The 17,663-nt window shown below is 56.0% G+C and overlaps 1 protein-coding gene across 1 annotated transcript; it reads left to right on the top strand.

Moving 5' to 3' along the window:
• Positions 1 to 240: 240 nt before the first annotated feature.
• GPR179 (G protein-coupled receptor 179) lies at positions 241 to 15,922 on the top strand. Its single transcript, XM_069481314.1, has 11 exons — positions 241 to 1,034; positions 3,133 to 3,241; positions 4,906 to 4,993; positions 5,410 to 5,645; positions 6,416 to 6,484; positions 6,859 to 6,968; positions 7,276 to 7,514; positions 7,704 to 7,842; positions 8,457 to 8,562; positions 8,991 to 9,137; positions 10,901 to 15,922. The coding sequence occupies exons 1-11, from the start codon at positions 241 to 243 to the stop codon at positions 15,920 to 15,922; spliced, it is 7,059 nt and encodes a 2,352-aa protein (XP_069337415.1).
• Positions 15,923 to 17,663: the final 1,741 nt, after the last annotated feature.

The raw sequence follows: 17,663 nt of genomic DNA, 5'->3' as shown, positions 1-17,663 counted from the left end.
TCCCTCATGCCTACATCCAGAAGCCAGCTGATGACGTTAGAGAGAGAGAGAAAATAGGCGAGCCAGCGCCAGCGTGAGAGAGAGAGGGTGAGAGAGAGGGAAAGACGAAGAGGGAACGCCACGATAGGAGGCGTGGAGGCAGGCAGCCCCCAGATCTCGGCCAGCATCTGCCTGGGCTCTCCTGAGCCACCAAATCCCCCAGGCAGCCTGGACCCCAGGGTCCCCAAAGCTGCCCTGAGGATGGGCACCAGGGCAGTGGTCACGCCCCCTCCTTTGTGGGGGCTGCTGGGCTGCTATTTCCTCTGTGGCTGGGCTCTGGGGGGTCCGCGATCTCTCCGCTCTCTGCCCCCGCTGTCCTCCGAAGTCAAGCCAGGATCTGTGCCCATCTGGGTGCCCCCAGAGGGGGCTGAGGCAGCCCTGGCTTTTCTCTACTCTGGAGATGCCCAACAGCTGTTGGGGGCTAATTGTAGTGAGCGCTATGAAGAGCACGGGGCAGGAGCCAGACCAGGCCTCCCTCCAATCCTACTGGGGGCAGCGGGCACCCTTGCCCAGGCTGCCAATTTTCTCAACATGCTGCTGCAAGCCAATGACATCCGTGAGTCCAGCGTGGAGGAGGATGTGGAGTGGTACCAGGCACTGGTCCGCAGCGTGGCTGAGGGAGACCCACGGGCATACCGGGCCTTGCTGACCTTTAACCCTCCACCAGGGGCCAGCCACCTACAGCTGGCCCTGCAGGCCACCCGGATCAGGGAGCAGACCATCCTTCAGGACCTGTCTGGGAACAGAGTGCAGGAGGAGAGCCTGGTGGGGGACCTGGACATCCCTGCCCTGCAGAAGCGGGTGCTAACCAATGACCTAGGGAGCCTTGGCAGCCCCAAGTGGCCACAGGCAGATGGATACGTGGGGGACGTGCAGCAGGTGAGGCTGTCTCCTCCCTTCCTAGAATGCCAGGAGGGCCGGCTCCGTCCTGGCTGGCTGATCACACTCTCCGCCACCTTTTACGGACTCAAGCCAGACCTCAGCCCAGAGGTCAGGTAAGTGGGTCTGTGCAGGATTTGATGCATTTGTGGGTATGTAGGGGTGGGGGACACAAGTCCATCCAGCTGTGCATGGGCCATTCGGATGAACATGTGTATGTCTGGGGGGAGCACAGATGTGTGCATTTGCATTCAGCTGTGCGTGTTTGCAGTTGGCTCTGGGAATCTGTAGCTCTCTCTTGACGCACACAGGTGTGAGTGCACATACTGCGTATGAATCAATCCATTTACACATATTTATCTGGGTGTCTATTTGTATTTATGTGCTTGAGCACATGAAGGAATGTCTGAGCATGTGCACATACAATGGGTATACATATGTAGGATACCTATATGTAGGTCTACACATGTGTGTGTACAGATGTCTGTGTAGACGGGCGTAGGTCTTGGCCCCCAGGTCTGAGAAGTGAGTACAAGAGGCTGAAGAGGGATTGGCATGGATGACAGTGACAATCTATGCACCAGGCTTCTCAGAGGAGCCAGGTGGGCACTCCAGGAGTTAAACCCGCTGCTCTCTAGCAACTGAGAGCTGTAAAGGAGGCTTCCCAGGAGAAGGAAAATTCTTGAGGGGCATGGAACCAATGCCTTTTCTGTCTAGGAGTTGGCTGGCTCCCCAGGGTCTCTCCTAATGGCTCTATCAAGCAGGCCCCACTGTCCTGCCTGTCCTGACCCAGGAGCTTGTGATACTCCTCAAATGACTGACCTCCTCGCTCAACCACAGCAAAGAGGGGCTGGGACCCCTAAGGGAGAGAGGGCAGCAAATGAGCACAGTGCAGCAGGGATTCAACAATCAATATCTCTCTTTCAGCTCTGTGGCCCCATTCGCTGTTCCCAGCAGGGGTTACCTCCTGCCGGCAGGCAGCCTGGCTCCCTGCCACCTCTCTCCCCACTTGGCCCAGGGCAGGGTTTGGGATGCTGCTGGGCCAGGCAGCTCCAGCTCGGGGCTCCTCCATTTCATGTCTCCTGTGTTGTGATCCATTCTGACCTGGCTTGGGCAGAGCGAGGGGGTGGTTAATAGCTGAGCTGTGTGTGTGTGTGCGTGTGTGTGTGTGTGTGGTAGACATACATGGAGTGGGGAAGTGTGACAATCCCCTTCAGACAGATTATCAGAGTCCTGGGCTCCTACATGTCTGGACATACACCCTCTCTGCCCATTGTTAGAAACCAGGAAATGATGGGATATTGAGAAGCTGAGGCATGGGGGGGAACAACCTAGTGGGAAGGGGACTGTTGTCCACAGAGACAACGAGAGTTCACAGCACTGGAGAGATGGAACACATGTGCACCTTCCGGGTACCCTGCAGCCACTGCGCTGAAGTTTGCCAAGACTGCAGTGTCCCATGGTCTAGTGCCTGTAGGGGCGGAAAGGTGTGATACATTTCCTCACCCATCATAAGGGTCACAGCACTCCAGCTAACAAATGTATTTAATCAAAGTTTTACATAACCCAGGAGGCTTCAGAAACGAAGGCCCAAAAACCCAGGGAAAACTTTCCATTTGTATGCTTTGATTTGATGAAGAATGGACAGTCATGTCCAAGAATGGACAGAGAGAAATGAGATTGGACATAAACGGGTCTGATCTAATGGTAATAGACTGAGTGAAGCAATAGGCTGAGAAACCCAGCAAGGCCCGTCTCAATTCTTCTCGGTCTCTCTGTGTGGCATTCCTTCCTCCCAGGTGGAGGGCAGGACCCCTCTGGAATGAGGGGTTTATGATCTACTATCAGACGAGGTAGGTCAGAGAATTTCTTTATGGCCAACTCCTACACAGAAAGGCAAAGGAAAGTTAGAGTATATTTCTAGGTTTTATGGCTTGCTCTAGGGGAGAGAGATTCTAGTTTCTATGACCTGCCTTGGAGAAGAGGAATTCTGGTTTCGATGACTCGCTTCAGGAGAGGAAGAAGGGTGGGAGATCAGAGGGGAGGAGGTCGTCAGAGAGAACATGCTTCTGAGGCCCTTCAGTTCCAAGTACTCAGCATGCCGAAGTGCCATAATTTGGAGCACTGTTTTCTGAGCCCCGACATGCTCAAGGACACACATGGCCACCTTGGCATCCATCGCTGTGCCCCTAACTGCCAATTCACTGCCCTTAGGGGGCAAGTGCAGATGGACGTAGACCTCCAGAGTGTGGACATCAATCAGTGTGCAAGCGGCCCAGGATGGTATTCTAACACACACCTGTGTGATCTCAACAGCACCCAGGTAAGGAAGAGGAGGATGGGGGGGCTACTAGGGTCCTGCCTCCCTCCCCCTTTCCCATCACTGCCACCACCCAGCTCCCAGAAGTGGCTGCCAAAGCCACCCCAGCATCTCAGGGCTTCAAGGGAGTCCCAAGTGATTGGCAGTGATGAGACAGCAGGCTTTTCAAAAGTGAGGCCATTTACACCCTCCCGATCCCTCACTCCTGTCCAAGAAGGCCACTCCTTATTCCTTTGAAATCTCAGTGTCCCTCTCTGCTCTCCTTTCTGGTACTCAGTGCTCCAGGATCCTTCTCCAGGGCCCCTCCTTGAGCCTCCATTAATCATCTCCTTTCCTTCCCCTGGACCACATTGTCCATGTCAACACAGCTCTGGGTTCCTCTTTGCCCACATAGGATGCCCCATTAGCGTTTGTTGAAATAAATGCAATTGCTAGTTGGGGTATGGGAGGAATCTAACCAAAGGAGCTTGACGAGGTCTGGGATTTGTGAAGGTGATGGAACCCAGGCCAGATGCAGGCAGAATCAGGGTTGTGGGTGCAGGTGAATCAGAATGGTGGACAGCACTGGCTGGAAATTTTGCAAGCCCAATTCTGGGAAGTGGGCAGGCCAGTGAATGCATTCGCTCCATCATTACTCTGACTGCTCCTTCGTGAGCTGAACTGAAGCCAAGGTGAGCCCTGAAGCCTGCTGGAGCTGGGGGACATATCGCTGTGTGTGCACAGGTGGCCTACTGCTCTTCAGGGCACAGGTGTTTGGAGCTATAGGCCCGGGGATGGAGAAGGGCTCCCACTGTCCAGCTCACTTTTTAACCAGCCACATTCCCTTCTCTGGGTGCACATTTGTCTCACTGTGCAGACTGTGGCAAGAACAGAGTACATCCCAGTGGTCCAGGCAAGAGGGGAAGCTGGGCCACGATTTCATAACCACCACCCTCTAACCCTTCCAGGTGCAGTCAGGGTGTGGATGCAGAATCTCCCAAGGTTAACCCCTTCCTTTGCCCCACTCATGTCTGTTTCCCAGCCACTCCCCACAACAGATCTGACCTCATCTATGTGCTCATCCTCCCCGCCTGGTTCTGAGGACTGCTCTGTCCCCTGCCAGGCAAACATCAATGGGCAGAGGTGGAATAAAGGGCTGGCCTTGGCATCCTATCAGCCTGGCATTAGCCTGGCATTAGGGCAGGGGAAGGCAGTTTCGTGCCAAAGCCAGATGGCCCCTGACAGAGTAAGCTGCTCTGTGGGGGCCTTTTCAACCCACCTGTGTGCCAAAGAGGGAGGCTAATGGGGACCCTTTGAAGCAGGATGTAGGCACGCAAGGTGTGGTTGGGCACAGAGCTCTCCCCGCTTCCACCTCCTCCCCCTGTACGCTGCCCTAGCAACAGCTGGGCACTGGGAAATGGGATGTGTGAGGCTCCTGCCCCAGTCAGTCTGAACAGAAGGGTGATCTATCCCCATACTTTTTGCTCAGGGTCTCTTTGTGAAGTAAGGCAACAGCAGGGGCTAGGGCAGGGTTTCCACAGAGGGAAGGCTTCCCAAGGACTAGGGAGGGCTTCGGGAGGGATGCTCTAGTGCAGACCCAGGTGCCATGGATAGGTCTCTTCCCAGGAGGGAAAGCTCTTCCAGAGAAAGTGCCATATAAGTACACGTTGTGTTTGTTGTCCCCACAGTGTGTCCCCCTGGAGAGTCAGGGCTTTGTCCTTGGCCGATACCTCTGCCGCTGCCGACCTGGATTCTACGGGGCAAGCCACTCTGGGGGTATGTAACTGTGGTGGGGACCAGGTGTGTGTTTCACAGGCTAGGCTGGACGGGAGGGTGCATCTGGGGAAGAAAGGCAGGGTGGGCTGAGACTCTGGGAGAAAACTCGTGGAGCAAGGGCAGATAGAGAGGAGCGGGGGAGGCAGGCAGAGCCCAGTTTGGGGGTGTCTGCACCTTCTGAGAATGAGCCCACAGCATGCAGATGTGATGCAAGTGGACCTCCCAGTGAGCCCTAGCCTGGCATCACCTCTGCTATTGCCCTGGTCTCCCCAGGGAGTACCCACTCCCTCTTATCCCTGGGGCCACAGACCATAGGAGGGCAGGGAGAGGGCTGTGGTGACCATTAGGAAAGAAGGCTAGGATCTCGGGATGCCCTAGCCATGCCCCACTCCTTGCACCCATCTTGTTCTTTACAGGGTTAGAGGAGAGTGCCACCCAGACTCCTGGGCAATTTGGGTCCCTCCAAGGCAGCTCCGGGAGGCTGCTGCGGTGCCAGCCGTGTGCTGAGGGCTGCACCAGCTGCATGGATGCCACACCGTGCTTGGTGGAGGAGGCCCTGGCACTGCGAGCAGCAGTACTAGCCTGCCAGGCCTGCTGCATGCTGGCCGTCTTCCTGAGCATGCTGGTCTTCTACTGCTGCCACCGGCGCAAGGCAAGGAAGGCCCCCACATCTCTCTCCTGCACACATGTCCTACCCATCTCAACCGCAGGCTACCTAAGACTAGAACTCGGGAGAAGTGGGTTCCAGTCTTGATTCTAAATCTCACTCACTATGTGACATTAGGCAAGTGATACCTTAGACCCGTTTCCTTATCTGTAAAATGAAGGCATTGGACTTGATTCTACAAATGCCAGTTGAGTATTCTAAGCAAAAACTGCCTAGGCACCAGAGGAAGTGATCTGCACCCTCATGGAGCTCCCAGTTTAATGGAGCAAGCAAACACGTAGATAAAATGACAGCACAGTGAGACAGCGGCAAGGATGGAGGTGTCTGTCAATTGCTGTGGGAGCTCAGAAAAGGACCCGGCCATCCTGTCTGAGATGGCATGAGAAAGACTTACTGGAGAACATGACATTTGAGGCAGGCTTGAAGGTGAACTGGATGTCACTGGGCCGAGAAGGGGTATCGTATTCTAGACAAGGGAGCAATCTGACCCAGAGCTTGGAGGAGTGCATGAGATCCCTTCTAGCTCCAGCAACCTCTGATTTGAGCCCAGCTCTGCAGCAGGGCCCGGGTGGGACTGGGAAGGCATGGGGCTGGGCCTGGGCTGGGAGTGGGGGCGTGGCTGTGACAGAGAAGCCAGAACTAGCATTACAGGGCCACTGAGTGACCCCTCAAACAGGCCCGAGAGCCTCTGGCACCGGTGTCCAGGCTCCGTCCTCCCACTGCCCTGCTCACATGCCTCTCTCCTGGGTTCACAGAGGATCTGGGCGTCTGGAATTGTCTTGCTGGAAACCATCCTTTTTGGATCCCTGCTCCTCTACTTTCCTGTGAGTCTGTGGCCAGAGGCTGCCCCACCTGCCAGGATCCCCCACAGCCCCAACCTGGCACCCTCCAAACCCCAGAACCCCTCCTCTTCCTGCCTCTTGGGGTGAGACCTCAGATTCCCCCTACTCACACCCACAAATGGCAGGCTAGTCTACTAAGTTCTGGAGCCAAACAGCCCCAGGCTTAAAAGAGCTCTATGACCTGCGGTGTGATTTAGGACAGGTTACCTAACCTTTCTGATAAGCTGCTCCTCTACAGGATGGAGGTGATGCTGCCTCTATTGCAGGGCGGCTGGGAGGGTTAGCGACATGCTTAGCACAGGCCCAGCATGTATAGAAGCACAGTGAAAGCAGAGATTTTTGCCCCCTTCCCCCAGGTCTTTATCCTGTACTTCAAGCCCAGTGTATTCCGCTGCATCGCCCTCCGCTGGGTCCGGCTGCTGGGTTTTGCCATCGTCTATGGCACCATTACACTCAAGCTGTACAGGTAGGGCCTGGGGTGGACCTTGTTCTCACACTGCTCACTCCAGGCCACCCTGGCTCATTTATGCAGTGGAGTTTTCCAAAGCCAGACCCTTACCAGCTCCACTCATCTGTGCCCCCAAGGCCTACCCCCATCACTACAGCCTTCCCTCCCACGTAACTTTTTGGGGTAAGAGGCAGCAATGGACCATGAAAAGGATGGGAGGACAGGGAAGGCAGGGGGAAGCAATGGATGGAGGCCAGGGCTCTGGCCCCCTCTTTGTGGTCCTCCCCCATCCTCTCATCCACCATCGGTACCCTAACCCTTGTAGGGTGTTGCAGCTGTTTCTGTCTCGATCGGCCCAGCGGGGTCCCCATCTGAGCAGCGGGCGGCTGCTGCAGCGCCTGGGACTGCTCCTACTGCTCGTGCTGGGCTTCTTGGCCGTGTGGACAGTGGGCATCCTGGAGCGAGGCATCCAGAACGCCCCTCTGGTGATCCGAGGCCACACTCCCACTGGCCGCCACTTCTACCTCTGTCACCACGACCGCTGGGACTACATCATGGTTGTGGGTGAGCTGCTTCTGCCAAACCCAGCCTCACTCTGGTCCCTGGCTCTGCACCTCCAGGGGCTTCCTGTCCTGGCTCTACCGCCTTTTCCCCAGAGCCCTGGCCCAGGCACCCCCCGCCCCAGCACCCTACAGAGAAAGGGGAGGCACAGCTGCTAAGGCAGTGCTGCTCCCCCTCCTCACCTCCCCACAGCTGAGATGCTGCTCCTGTGCTGGGGCAGCTTCCTGTGCTACGCCACCCGGGCTGTCCTGTCGGCCTTCCACGAGCCACGCTACATGGGCATCGCCCTGCACAACGAGCTGCTGCTCTCTGCTGCCTTCCACACAGCCAGGTGAGGATGGACCCACCTGCCCATGACTCCTCCCACCCGAACACCACTCCTCACCTATCCCAGGAGAGGGTGCCCCCAGCCCACAGCCATCCTGGCAACGCTGCTATGCCTCAGCAAGATGAGGGAAGCCCCCACCTGTAGCTCTCTCCCTACCCCGCAGATCTCCACCAAGGTGAGGAGGCCCCCACCCAAGAGGAAGTGCTCCTAACTCCTCTCTAGCACCCCCAGCACACCCTTCCCACACATGCTCAGTTCCCCTGCCTTCTCCCCCTCACTCCTTAGCTGTAACGGCAGCAAGCCTGCTGTGTGTGTGCCCATAAGGACCCGGTCCTGCGGCAGAGGACCACAGGGTGGTCCTTGCAGAGCTGTGGGGCACAATCCTGTACTATAGACAGCCAGAGAAGGCAAGATGGAGTAGCCTGGGAGGGCTTCCCAGAGGTGGGGACTGACATGAGCCTTGAGCTAGGACCTACATCCTGGAGAGGGCAAGAGAAAGAGCACCCTCCTCACTCCATGGAGATCAGGGCTGGGGCTGGGAGAAGAGCCAGAGAGAAGGTGAGGTGAAGAGGCCATTCTCACCTGCACTGACAATCCCCCTCCCATCCCACGCCCAGGTTTGTGCTGGTTCCCTCCCTGCACCCGGACTGGACCCTCCTCCTCTTCTTCTTCCACACCCACAGCACGGTCACCGCCACACTGGCTCTGATCTTCATCCCCAAGGTGAGGTCTCCCTCGCCCGCATGGGAGGCAGACCCCAGCCCCCTTGTAGGGGGCAGTGTGGATCTGCCGTGCCATGGCGCCCTCTCCAGCCCAGTGTGAAGATAACAGAAGTGCTGGGGGTGAGCGAGCTGAGCGACAGGGGCCCTAAGAAAACTCTGAAAACCTACTCGGAAGCTGTCAGAAAGAGAGAGGTGAGGGAGCTGAAGGACATGGCTAGGAATTGCAGAGATGGGATCGGGACCACCCTGGTCTCTGAGCCAGAGAAGATCAGGGAGGATGGGGGAGTAAAACTCTATGGACCCCGGGAATTCCAAATCAGAGTAGGGGGCAAAGATTCACAAAGTAAAGACACATTCCACAGGGAGGTGAGAGTAGGAGTGGACAGGGAGCCAGGGGGAGTCTTTTTCCCACTCATCCATGCCCGCCAGTTCTGGAAGCTGGGGGCTCCACCCCGGGAGGAGATTGTGGATGAGGCGTATGAGGACGAGCTGGACCTGCAGCGCTCAGGCTCCTACCTCAACAGCAGCATCGCCTCAGCCTGGAGCGAGCGCAGCCTGGACCCTGGAGACATTCGGGTAGGTGCAGCTCTCCCAGCCCCCTGCTGATGCCAGCTTTCAGGGACTGGGCAGAGGGAGCACAGCTGCCCTGCCACCCGGGCTGTGTGCCACTGCAGGTTCCCCTCCCCGCCCCTAGCTTTCCCTCTCTCCAAGACCTGCCCCCCCTTCTCCACCGCTGCCCTGATTCCTGTGACTCTATTGAAAAGCCACACACCACCCAAGTGGAAAGACCCCCAAAGCCCCAGGACACGGATCTTGGAGGCCCAGGCCACCTGGCAAGTTAGAGGCAGAGTTGAGAGAGGAGCCCTACTGCCTGGGGTCCTCCGCTCACTCAGCAGCGGCATCGTGGAGGGCACACTAAGAAACCCCTCAGTCCCCAGCAAAGCAGGACATCTGGTGACCCTAGGGCCAGCCATGGACTTGGGTAGTTCAGGCAGTGAGTGGCCACCAGGATTTCCACAGCAGGATCCCCTTTCCTGGGACCTGGCAGGTCTTAGGGAAAGGAAGTTCTTCCTGGGTCTTACATTGGAAGAGCCTGGTTATTCTTACTTTTCTGCTCAAAGGTGTCACCATAGTCACAGGAACTAATGAGAGGATCAGTGGGTAGAAAGTAAGGAGAGCTGGCAGTCCAAGCCCATTGTTTTATAAAACCTAAAGGATGGGAACCATCTTGGGAAGCCATGTTGTCCATCCTCCGCCTCCACTGGGGTCCCCTCCACACCTGACTTGTTTACAGCCTCACAAAGGAGAGTCTTCCCACCTCCCAGTTCCTTCCTCGTCCCAGCTGCCTGGCTTGCTTCCCCCTTGAGTCCTCCTCACCATCTGGTCTCCGCCTGCCCTGCCTTCTGCCCTGTCTCGGGTCAAGGCTGAGTTGCCCCCACTCCAGCTGAGGCCAGGGAGCACGCGGAGCACCCTAGCAGAGCAGCCACACTCATGGCCTTCCACATTTCGGAACATCAGCCAATCTGCTCCCCCTACGCTGGCTCTGAAGAGAAATCCAGAACATAAAAGACTTACAAAGCCCCACTCCATCACTTACACCCAAATACTGCTCATTTCATGTCCATCAGTCCCGTTAATTTCTTTTTTTTCTGTTTTGTTTTTTGAGACAGGGTCTCACTCTACGCCCTGGGTAGAGTGCAGTGGTATCATTGTAGCTCACTGCAGACTCAAACTCCTGGGCTCGAGTGATCCTCCTGCCTCAGCCTCCCAAGTAGCTGGGACTACAGGCGTATACTACCACACCCCACTAATTTTTCTATTTTTTATAAAGATGGGGGTCTCGCTCTTGTTCAGGCAGGTCTCAAACTCCTGACCGCAAGTGATCCTCCCACCTTGGCCTCCCAAAGTGCTAGGATTATAGGCGTGAGCCACCACACTTGGCCCCATCAATTTCATACCCTTGATCAGCCAGGTAGTCTCGCTGTACAGAAGATGCAGAGGCTCAAAGGGCTCAAGAAAACAGCCTCGAAGCACACAATGGGTCAGCAGTCTCTCCCAAGCTAGTGACCTCCCCCACCAGACCACAACACCCCAGAGAACAGAGTACGCTCTGAGTCCTCGGAGCTGCATGGATCTAGCTCAGGGCTAGGTTGGCACTGGTTTTGTAGGAACGAAGAGGTAAATTCTGAGTTTTAAAACCAAGGAAGGGACACAGCTTGACAGAAGAGATCCCCAGAGAAGATGGTCTAAATAAGGGCCGAGGGGGAGAACAGTGCAGCCAGGGGTAGGGAGAGCTCACCCGAGGTTCTGCTTGTGTCCCTTCCCTCCCCTCCCTGCAGGATGAACTGAAGAAGCTCTATGCCCAGCTTGAGGTCCACAAGACCAAGGAAATGGCTGCAAACAACCCTCACCTGCCCAAGAAGCGGGGCAGCTCACGCCAGGGGCTGGGCCGCTCCTTCATGAGGTACCTGGCCGAGTTCCCCGAGGCCCTGGCCCGGCAGCACTCCCGGGACTCGGGCTCCCAAGGTCGCAGCAGCTTGCCGGGCTCCTCCCGCCGCAGGCTCCTCAGCTCCAGCCTCCAGGAGCCGGAGGGGCCACCAGCTCTGCGCAAGTCCCGCAGCACCTATGACCAGCACAGGGAGCAGGACCCGCCTCTCCTCGACTCACTGCTGAGGAGGAAGCTGGCCAAGAAGGCCCCACGAGGAGAGAGCCGGGAGTCAATGGAGGGGCCTCCTGCCCCTCCTGCCCTGGGCTTCAGGTCGGCCAGCGCCCACAACCTGACTGTGGGAGAGAGGCTTCCCAGAGCCCGGCCCGCCTCCCTGCAGAAGTCGCTCAGCGTGGCCGGCTCCAGGGAAAAGGCCCTGCTCATGGCCAGCCAGGCCTACCTGGAGGAGACATACCGGCAGGCGAAGGAGCGAGAGGAACGAAAGAAGGCTGAGGCAGTCATGGCGGCCATGGCGAGTCCGGTGAGGAGGCCATCAGCTAGAAGGCTGCCACAGGCTCGAGGGGCCCCCCTGTCAGCCCCACCTTCCCCTGCCAAGAGCAGCAGCATGGACAGCTCTTATGCCTCAAGGAAGCTTCATGAGGAAGCTGGAAGAAGGCTGCCCCACCCGCCCATCCGGCACCAGGTCTCCACACCCACCTTGGCCCTGTCTGGGGCCTGCCTGGGAGAGCCAAGGATGCTGTCTCCCACCTCCAGCTTGGCTCCAGCTCTGATGCCAGCTCCAGCCCCAACCCCAGCCCCTGCCCTGGCACCAGTTCCAGCACCCCCGCAAAGCCCCAGCTTACTCACCTTTATCTGCCCCTGGGAGAATGCAGAACTGCCAGTCAAGAAAGAAAATGTAGCCCAGGAAGTCCCCCCAGGGCCAGAGCGAGGCAGCCACTCCCCTGCCCCACCTCGAGCCAGGTTCTGGAGGGCCCTCTCCATTGCAGTAGAGAAAAAGGGGCCTGGGGAGAATGAGATGGACACAGAAGACAGGCATCTCCAGGGAGAAGCTGATGACGTGGATGAGGACAGGCCCAAAATCTTTTCCAAATCACACAGCCTCCAGGTCCCTGCTCAGCAGGGTTCCATGCGCAGCCTGGGACTGGCTATCAAAGCTCTGACCCGCTCTCGGAGCACATACAAAGAGAGGGAGGGTGGGGAGGAGAGTCCTGACGGGGAGACGAGCAGAGCTGCAGCACAGAGTGTAGGGACAGCCTCCAGGTCTCCCAGGCTGGGCCGGCCCAAGGTGGTGAGCAAGCAGGCTGCCCTTGCCCCCTGCGATGATGAGTCCCTCCAGAACCAACAGAATGCTCACACGAGCAGAATGCTCCAAGTCTGTCAACAGGACGGCAGCAGGGAACAAGAGGACAGAGGCAAGAGGACATCTCAAAGTCTAGGGGACCAGAAAGTTGAGAAAGCAGGTAAAACAGGGCCTGTCACACTGAGGCAAGTTTTTAGGGACAAAAATGCTGAGCAAGCAAAAGAAGCCCCCATGGGATGGCGGGAACCGCCCAAAGCTGGCCTCCGGTCCCTGGGCAGTGCTGACCACAGGGTAGCAGATATATGCCCCTGGGAAGTCACCGAGTCAGAAACATGTCACCCAGACAGTTGCAACAAGGCCGAAATCTGCCCCTGGGAGGTGAGTGAAGGAGGCCCTGAGACGAGGGCATTAAGACAAGCTCCAGATGCCTCCCAAGAAGAGCGGGGGAAAGCCCCCGAAAAATCAGAGCCCAGAGATGTGGTTGCCATTGCACGGAAAAAGCCAGAGAGGCTGGTCAGGGGACAGGAAGCAGTGTGTCCCTGGGAGACTGCTGAGCCTGGAGGTATGTCCCCTCAGTCATCCCCTCAGGACTCTGACAGAAGCAAGGGCGGGTCAGAGGCAGTGGGCAGCGTGGAGGCGAGGAAGGTGGCGAAGGCAGAGCTGTGTCCCTGGGAGGCAAGTGAAGGAGAGGACGGGAAACCCGCCCAGGAGGGAGTGAAGGAGCTCCCCCAGGAAAAGCAGAAAACCCCCGAGAAAACAATCTTTTGGAAAGAACACACACTGCGGGGAGGCTTGGAGTCTCTTGGCCCATGGGAGAGCACAGATTTTCGGGGCCCCTTGGCAGTCTCAATTCAGGCCCCAGGAAGCCCAGACTGCTCGGGGAGTTTGGACGGCAGCACTGCGGAGGTGTGTCCACAGGAGACAGGAGACGCTCCCGCTATCAGGAAAGCAGAGATCTGTCTCCAGGAGCTGGATGGTGAGGTAGTGGGGCAGGAAATGCTGAGTCAGGGGACAGGTAGAGAATCTCTCCAAGAAAAGGAAAAAGCCTCTGGAAAAGGAAGCTTTGGAGCGATGGGGGAACAAACTGTGAAAGCAATGCAGAAATTAAGTCAACAGCAGGAACCAGTATGTCCCTGGGAGAGCACAGCCCCTGGGCACTCCAGCCCATGTCTAGACAATTCCTCATCCCAAGCTGGCGGCCAACTCCTAAGCAGTGGAGAAAGCAGAGCACAGGTGTGTCCCTGGGAAGATCTCAAGCCAGAGGTACAGGACAAAGCAGAAATCTGTCCCTGGGAGGTGAATGAAAGAACAAAAGAAAACTGGACATCAGGACAGGAACCAAAAGGAGGCGAATCTCAAAAGGACAAGGAGAAAACGCCTGGAAAATCAGGAATCAAAGATGTCACAGCTTGGGAAAAGCCCGAGGGGCAGATCCAAAAGCAGGAAGCAGTGTGTCCCTGGGAGAGTGTAGACCATGGCAGCTTCCCCCCACAACCAGGTCCTCGAGACACAGACAGACCCCCAGCCACTTTCCAGATGTCAGGCAGTGTGGGGAGCAAAGCTGCTGAGATCTGCCCATGGGATGTGGAGGAAACCCCAACTGTTGAGAAGGCAAAGATCTGTCCCTGGGAGGTGGATGCTGCAGCAGGGGAGGAAAGGGCTCTGGGAGCTGAGGCCACTAGGAAGTCTCCAGACTATACAGGAAAGACGTCTGCAGATTCTGGACCCAAGGAGACAGATGTTACGGCTCCAAAGAAGCCAGAGAGGCCCACCCCAGAGCAGGAGGTGGCCTGTCCCTGGGAGAGCTTGCGTCCAGGGGACTCCTCTCAGCATTCAGATGCTCTGGATGCTGACGGGACAAGAGCTGGGGACCAGGATCTGGACCATGTGGGGTGCAGGCCAGCTGAGGTGTGTCCCTGGGAAGTACAGGAAGCTCCTGCCAGTGAAAAAGCCAAGATCTGTCCCTGGGAGGTGAATGAAGGAGCTCCTGGGAAGGAACTAGAACAAGAGATGGGGAGTGAATCAGCAGGGCAGAGGGAGAAAACTCTAGAAAAGGCGAGACTTACCTCCCTGGGAGAAGACATGTCAAAATGGGTGGCAAAACTGAGTCAAGAACAAGAAGTTATTTGTCCTTGGGAGAACAAGGACTTGAGGGAATCCTCTGCTCAGGCCTCCAAGGTCTTAGACTCTTCCAGCAGCACGAGTAGCAAACTGGCAGAGGTGCATTCCTTGGAAGCAACAAAGAAGGGGGACCTGAGACAAGTCCCAAAGACAGGCTCCGTCCCAGAACACATAACCCAAGAAAAATCTCCTGCTTCAAAAGCAGAATTCACTACTGACGACGGGGAAAAAAGCAACAAGCTACAATCTGTCTGTCCATGGGAGAGCATGGCCCCAGCAGGTTCTTTCTCCCACCCAGACAGCCAGCACCCTGAGCAGCCTAAAGCCAGCTCCCAGGGACTGCTCAGTGTTGGGAGCAGGGTTGCGGAGGTGTGCCCATGGGATGCTCCCGACCCAGATGTGTATAAACCTGACAGCAGCGCCAAGGCCGAGATCTGTCCCTGGGAGGTGACTGAAAGAAGCCCTGTAAAAGGGGTATCAAGACAGGATGGAGAAGGGGAATCTCAAGAAGAGAAAGGCAGAGCCCCAGAAAAGCCAGAGCCCAAAGGCGTGCCAGTTCAGAAAGAGCCAGAGACGGCAGACTTGGGGAAGCAGGAGGCTGTGTGTCCCTGGGAGAGTCAAGATTGTGGGGGTCTACCTTCTGACAGAAGCAAAGGCAGTTCTGAGGCAGCAGGCAGCGTGGGAGCCAGGGTAGCAGAAGTGTGTCCGTGGGAAGTAGAAGAGGCTCCCTCTGCCAAGAAAGCAGAGATCTGCCCTTGGGAGGTGAGTAAAGGAGCAGCAGAGGAACAGGGGCTGCAAGAGGAGGCGGGCGGAGAATCACAAGGGCAAGGAGAGCTGTTCCTTCAGGAGGCAGGGGCTATAGGGGCTGCAGGGGCTGGAGAACACTTTTCAAAAGCAGCAGCGAAACGCAGCAGCGAGCAGGAGACAGTCTGCCCCTGGGAAGGCACAGACTCAGGGGGGCCCGTCCCCCCATCAGGTGCTCTGGACACTGAACAACCCAAAGACAGCCCCCAGGGAGCAAGCAGTATGGGGAGCAGGATGGCAGAGCTATGTCGATGGGAAATCACTGATCCAGAAGGAAATAAAATAAAGGGCACCATGGCAGACATCTGTCCTGGGGAGGAACCCGGAGCCCCATCTGAGGAACCTGGCCTCCTGGCTTTAACAGCAACTCGGACGGAAATTATCCTCACAGCCCCTGAGAAGCCACTATGCCTTTCAGTCCACGGACCTCTGGATCACTTCCTTCCAGAAAGCAAAAGCCCCCGCCCCAAGGCAAGCCAGCCAGCCAGTGCTTCCACTCTAGAAGGTGTCAGAGAACTCCAGGTACCTTCAGGGCTTGAGCCATTGACCAGCTTAGCCCCAGAGCCAGGTCTACAAGAAGCTGAGGCTCAGAAGTCTTCCTCCTTAACTGAAGACCAAGGACAAGTAGCTTTCGAAACTCAAAATGAAGAAGTCATCCCTCCAACTGTCTATCCTTGGGACTGGGAGTAACAGATCCATCAGGTGAGGTTAAACACAGAGCTAGCTTTCTGGAACCAAGGTCCCTTCCAAGTCCAAGTGTTCCCAAAGAGCTAAATCAAAGACATCTTGGCCACTTCCCCTCCTTGGTAAGGCCAGAAGTCAACTCATTCCAAAGACAAATTGTGTAAGAAGAGTGCAGCTTGGACCCCAATAGAAAGGCCCACCTTCTCTTTACCTTTTTTTTGAGACAGAGTCTCACTCTGTTGCCCGGGCTAGAGTGCCACGGCATCAGTCTAGCTCACAGCAACCTCAAACTCTTGGGCTCAAGAAATCCTTACTGCCTCAGCCTCCCGAGTAGCTAGGACTATAGGCATGCGCCACCATGCCCGGCTAATTTTTTCTATATGTTTTTAGTTGTCAGGTTAATTTCTTTCTATTTTTAGCAGAGATGGGGTCTCACTCTTGCTCAGGCTGGTCTCGAACTCCTGACCTTGAACAATCCTCCTGCCTTGGCCTGTCAGAGTGCTAGGATTACAGGCGTGAGCCACTCGCACCCTACTTTTACTTTCTTCCTGTTCAAGGAAACAAAGGCTGGACCCTCTGCTTCTAAAGACCCTTCCCATTCATCTACAGAACTCAACACAAGCCATCTGAGTCCAGACGCTCACTTGTAAAGCCATTGTTAGGGATGAAAGGAAGTCAGCCATGCCTAGCCTGTATTCTCTCTTAGGGAGACCCAGTTCTTCCCTGAAGTCTACAGAGGACCATTTTTTGAGAAACTAAATCTCATAAGGTGCTGGCAACATAGGGACTGTGGACTATATAGAACACTATAAAAGTCATCACAGGAAGCTAACGAAGCCATTTAACTCAAGTTGAAAGATAAATTGGGGGAAAAACTAAAATGACTCAAAATAGGTGCCTGAAATGCCTTAAGGGCCTTGTCATTTTGACTTTAAATCTCCCATTTCTGCTTTACTGCTTCTCCTACCTGCCCTGCTGGCAGCTGAGTAGCAACAATCAGGCACTCTGACATCTATGTCCACATCTGGCATCCAAGGCAACATCAGAGACAGAGAATATAGAAGGAAAAGCAATTTCTTCAGGTCCTCCCCACACTGGTCAAAGGCAGTCTCCCTTCCGGACATCCTCAGGACACCCCTTGCTAGTTTTTCAGTATGCCTCTTTCTGCCCCAGCTCTTTTTTTTTTTTTTTTTTTTTTTTTTTTTGTTGAGACAGAGTCTCACTTTGTTGCCCAGGCTAGAGTGAGTGCCGTGGCGTCAGCTTAGCTCACAGCAACCTCAAACTCCTGGGCTTAAGCGATCCTACTGCCTCAGCCTCCCGAGTAGCTGGGACTACAGGCATGTGCCACTATGCCCGGCTAATTTTTTCTATATAGATTTTTAGGTGTCCATATAATGTCTTTCTATTTTTAGTAGAGACGGGGTCTCGCTCAGGCTGGTCTCGAACTCCTGACCTTGAGCAATACCACCCGCCTCGGCCTCCCAGAGTGCTAGGATTACAGGCGTGAGCCACCGCGCCCGGCCTCTGCCCCAGCTCTTGCGGGTCTCTAGCACTCACCTCACCCGCTCAGTCTCCCCCTCTAACCTATCAGCACCACCAACAGGAGCCCTCTCTTCCGGCACTGCAATGAGAGCCAGGGGGAATCTCTGGTTCTGATGTGAGAACCACTCCTTGCTCAGTAATAAAAGGCCATATCAGTCTCCTTCCAGAGAAGCCTGAGAAAGAAAGGAAGTCCTGTATACAGCCA

This window comes from Eulemur rufifrons, chromosome 9 (genome assembly GCF_041146395.1).
Source record: "Eulemur rufifrons isolate Redbay chromosome 9, OSU_ERuf_1, whole genome shotgun sequence".
Classification (NCBI taxonomy): domain Eukaryota; kingdom Metazoa; phylum Chordata; class Mammalia; order Primates; family Lemuridae; genus Eulemur; species Eulemur rufifrons.
The sequence above is the reverse complement of the archived record's forward strand: the minus strand, read 5'-3'. Positions and strand labels throughout refer to the sequence as shown.

Excerpts from the sequence above, each read along its gene's own strand:
- GPR179 (XM_069481314.1), top strand. The coding sequence starts at position 241 with ATGGGCACCAGGGCAGTGGTCACGCCCCCTCCTTTGTGGGGGCTGCTG. Across the intron at positions 6,485-6,858 it reads CCCTGCTCCTCTACTTTCCT|GTCTTTATCCTGTACTTCAA; the intron begins GTGAGTCTGTGG and ends CCCTTCCCCCAG. Across the intron at positions 7,843-8,456 it reads GCTGCCTTCCACACAGCCAG|GTTTGTGCTGGTTCCCTCCC; the intron begins GTGAGGATGGAC and ends TCCCACGCCCAG.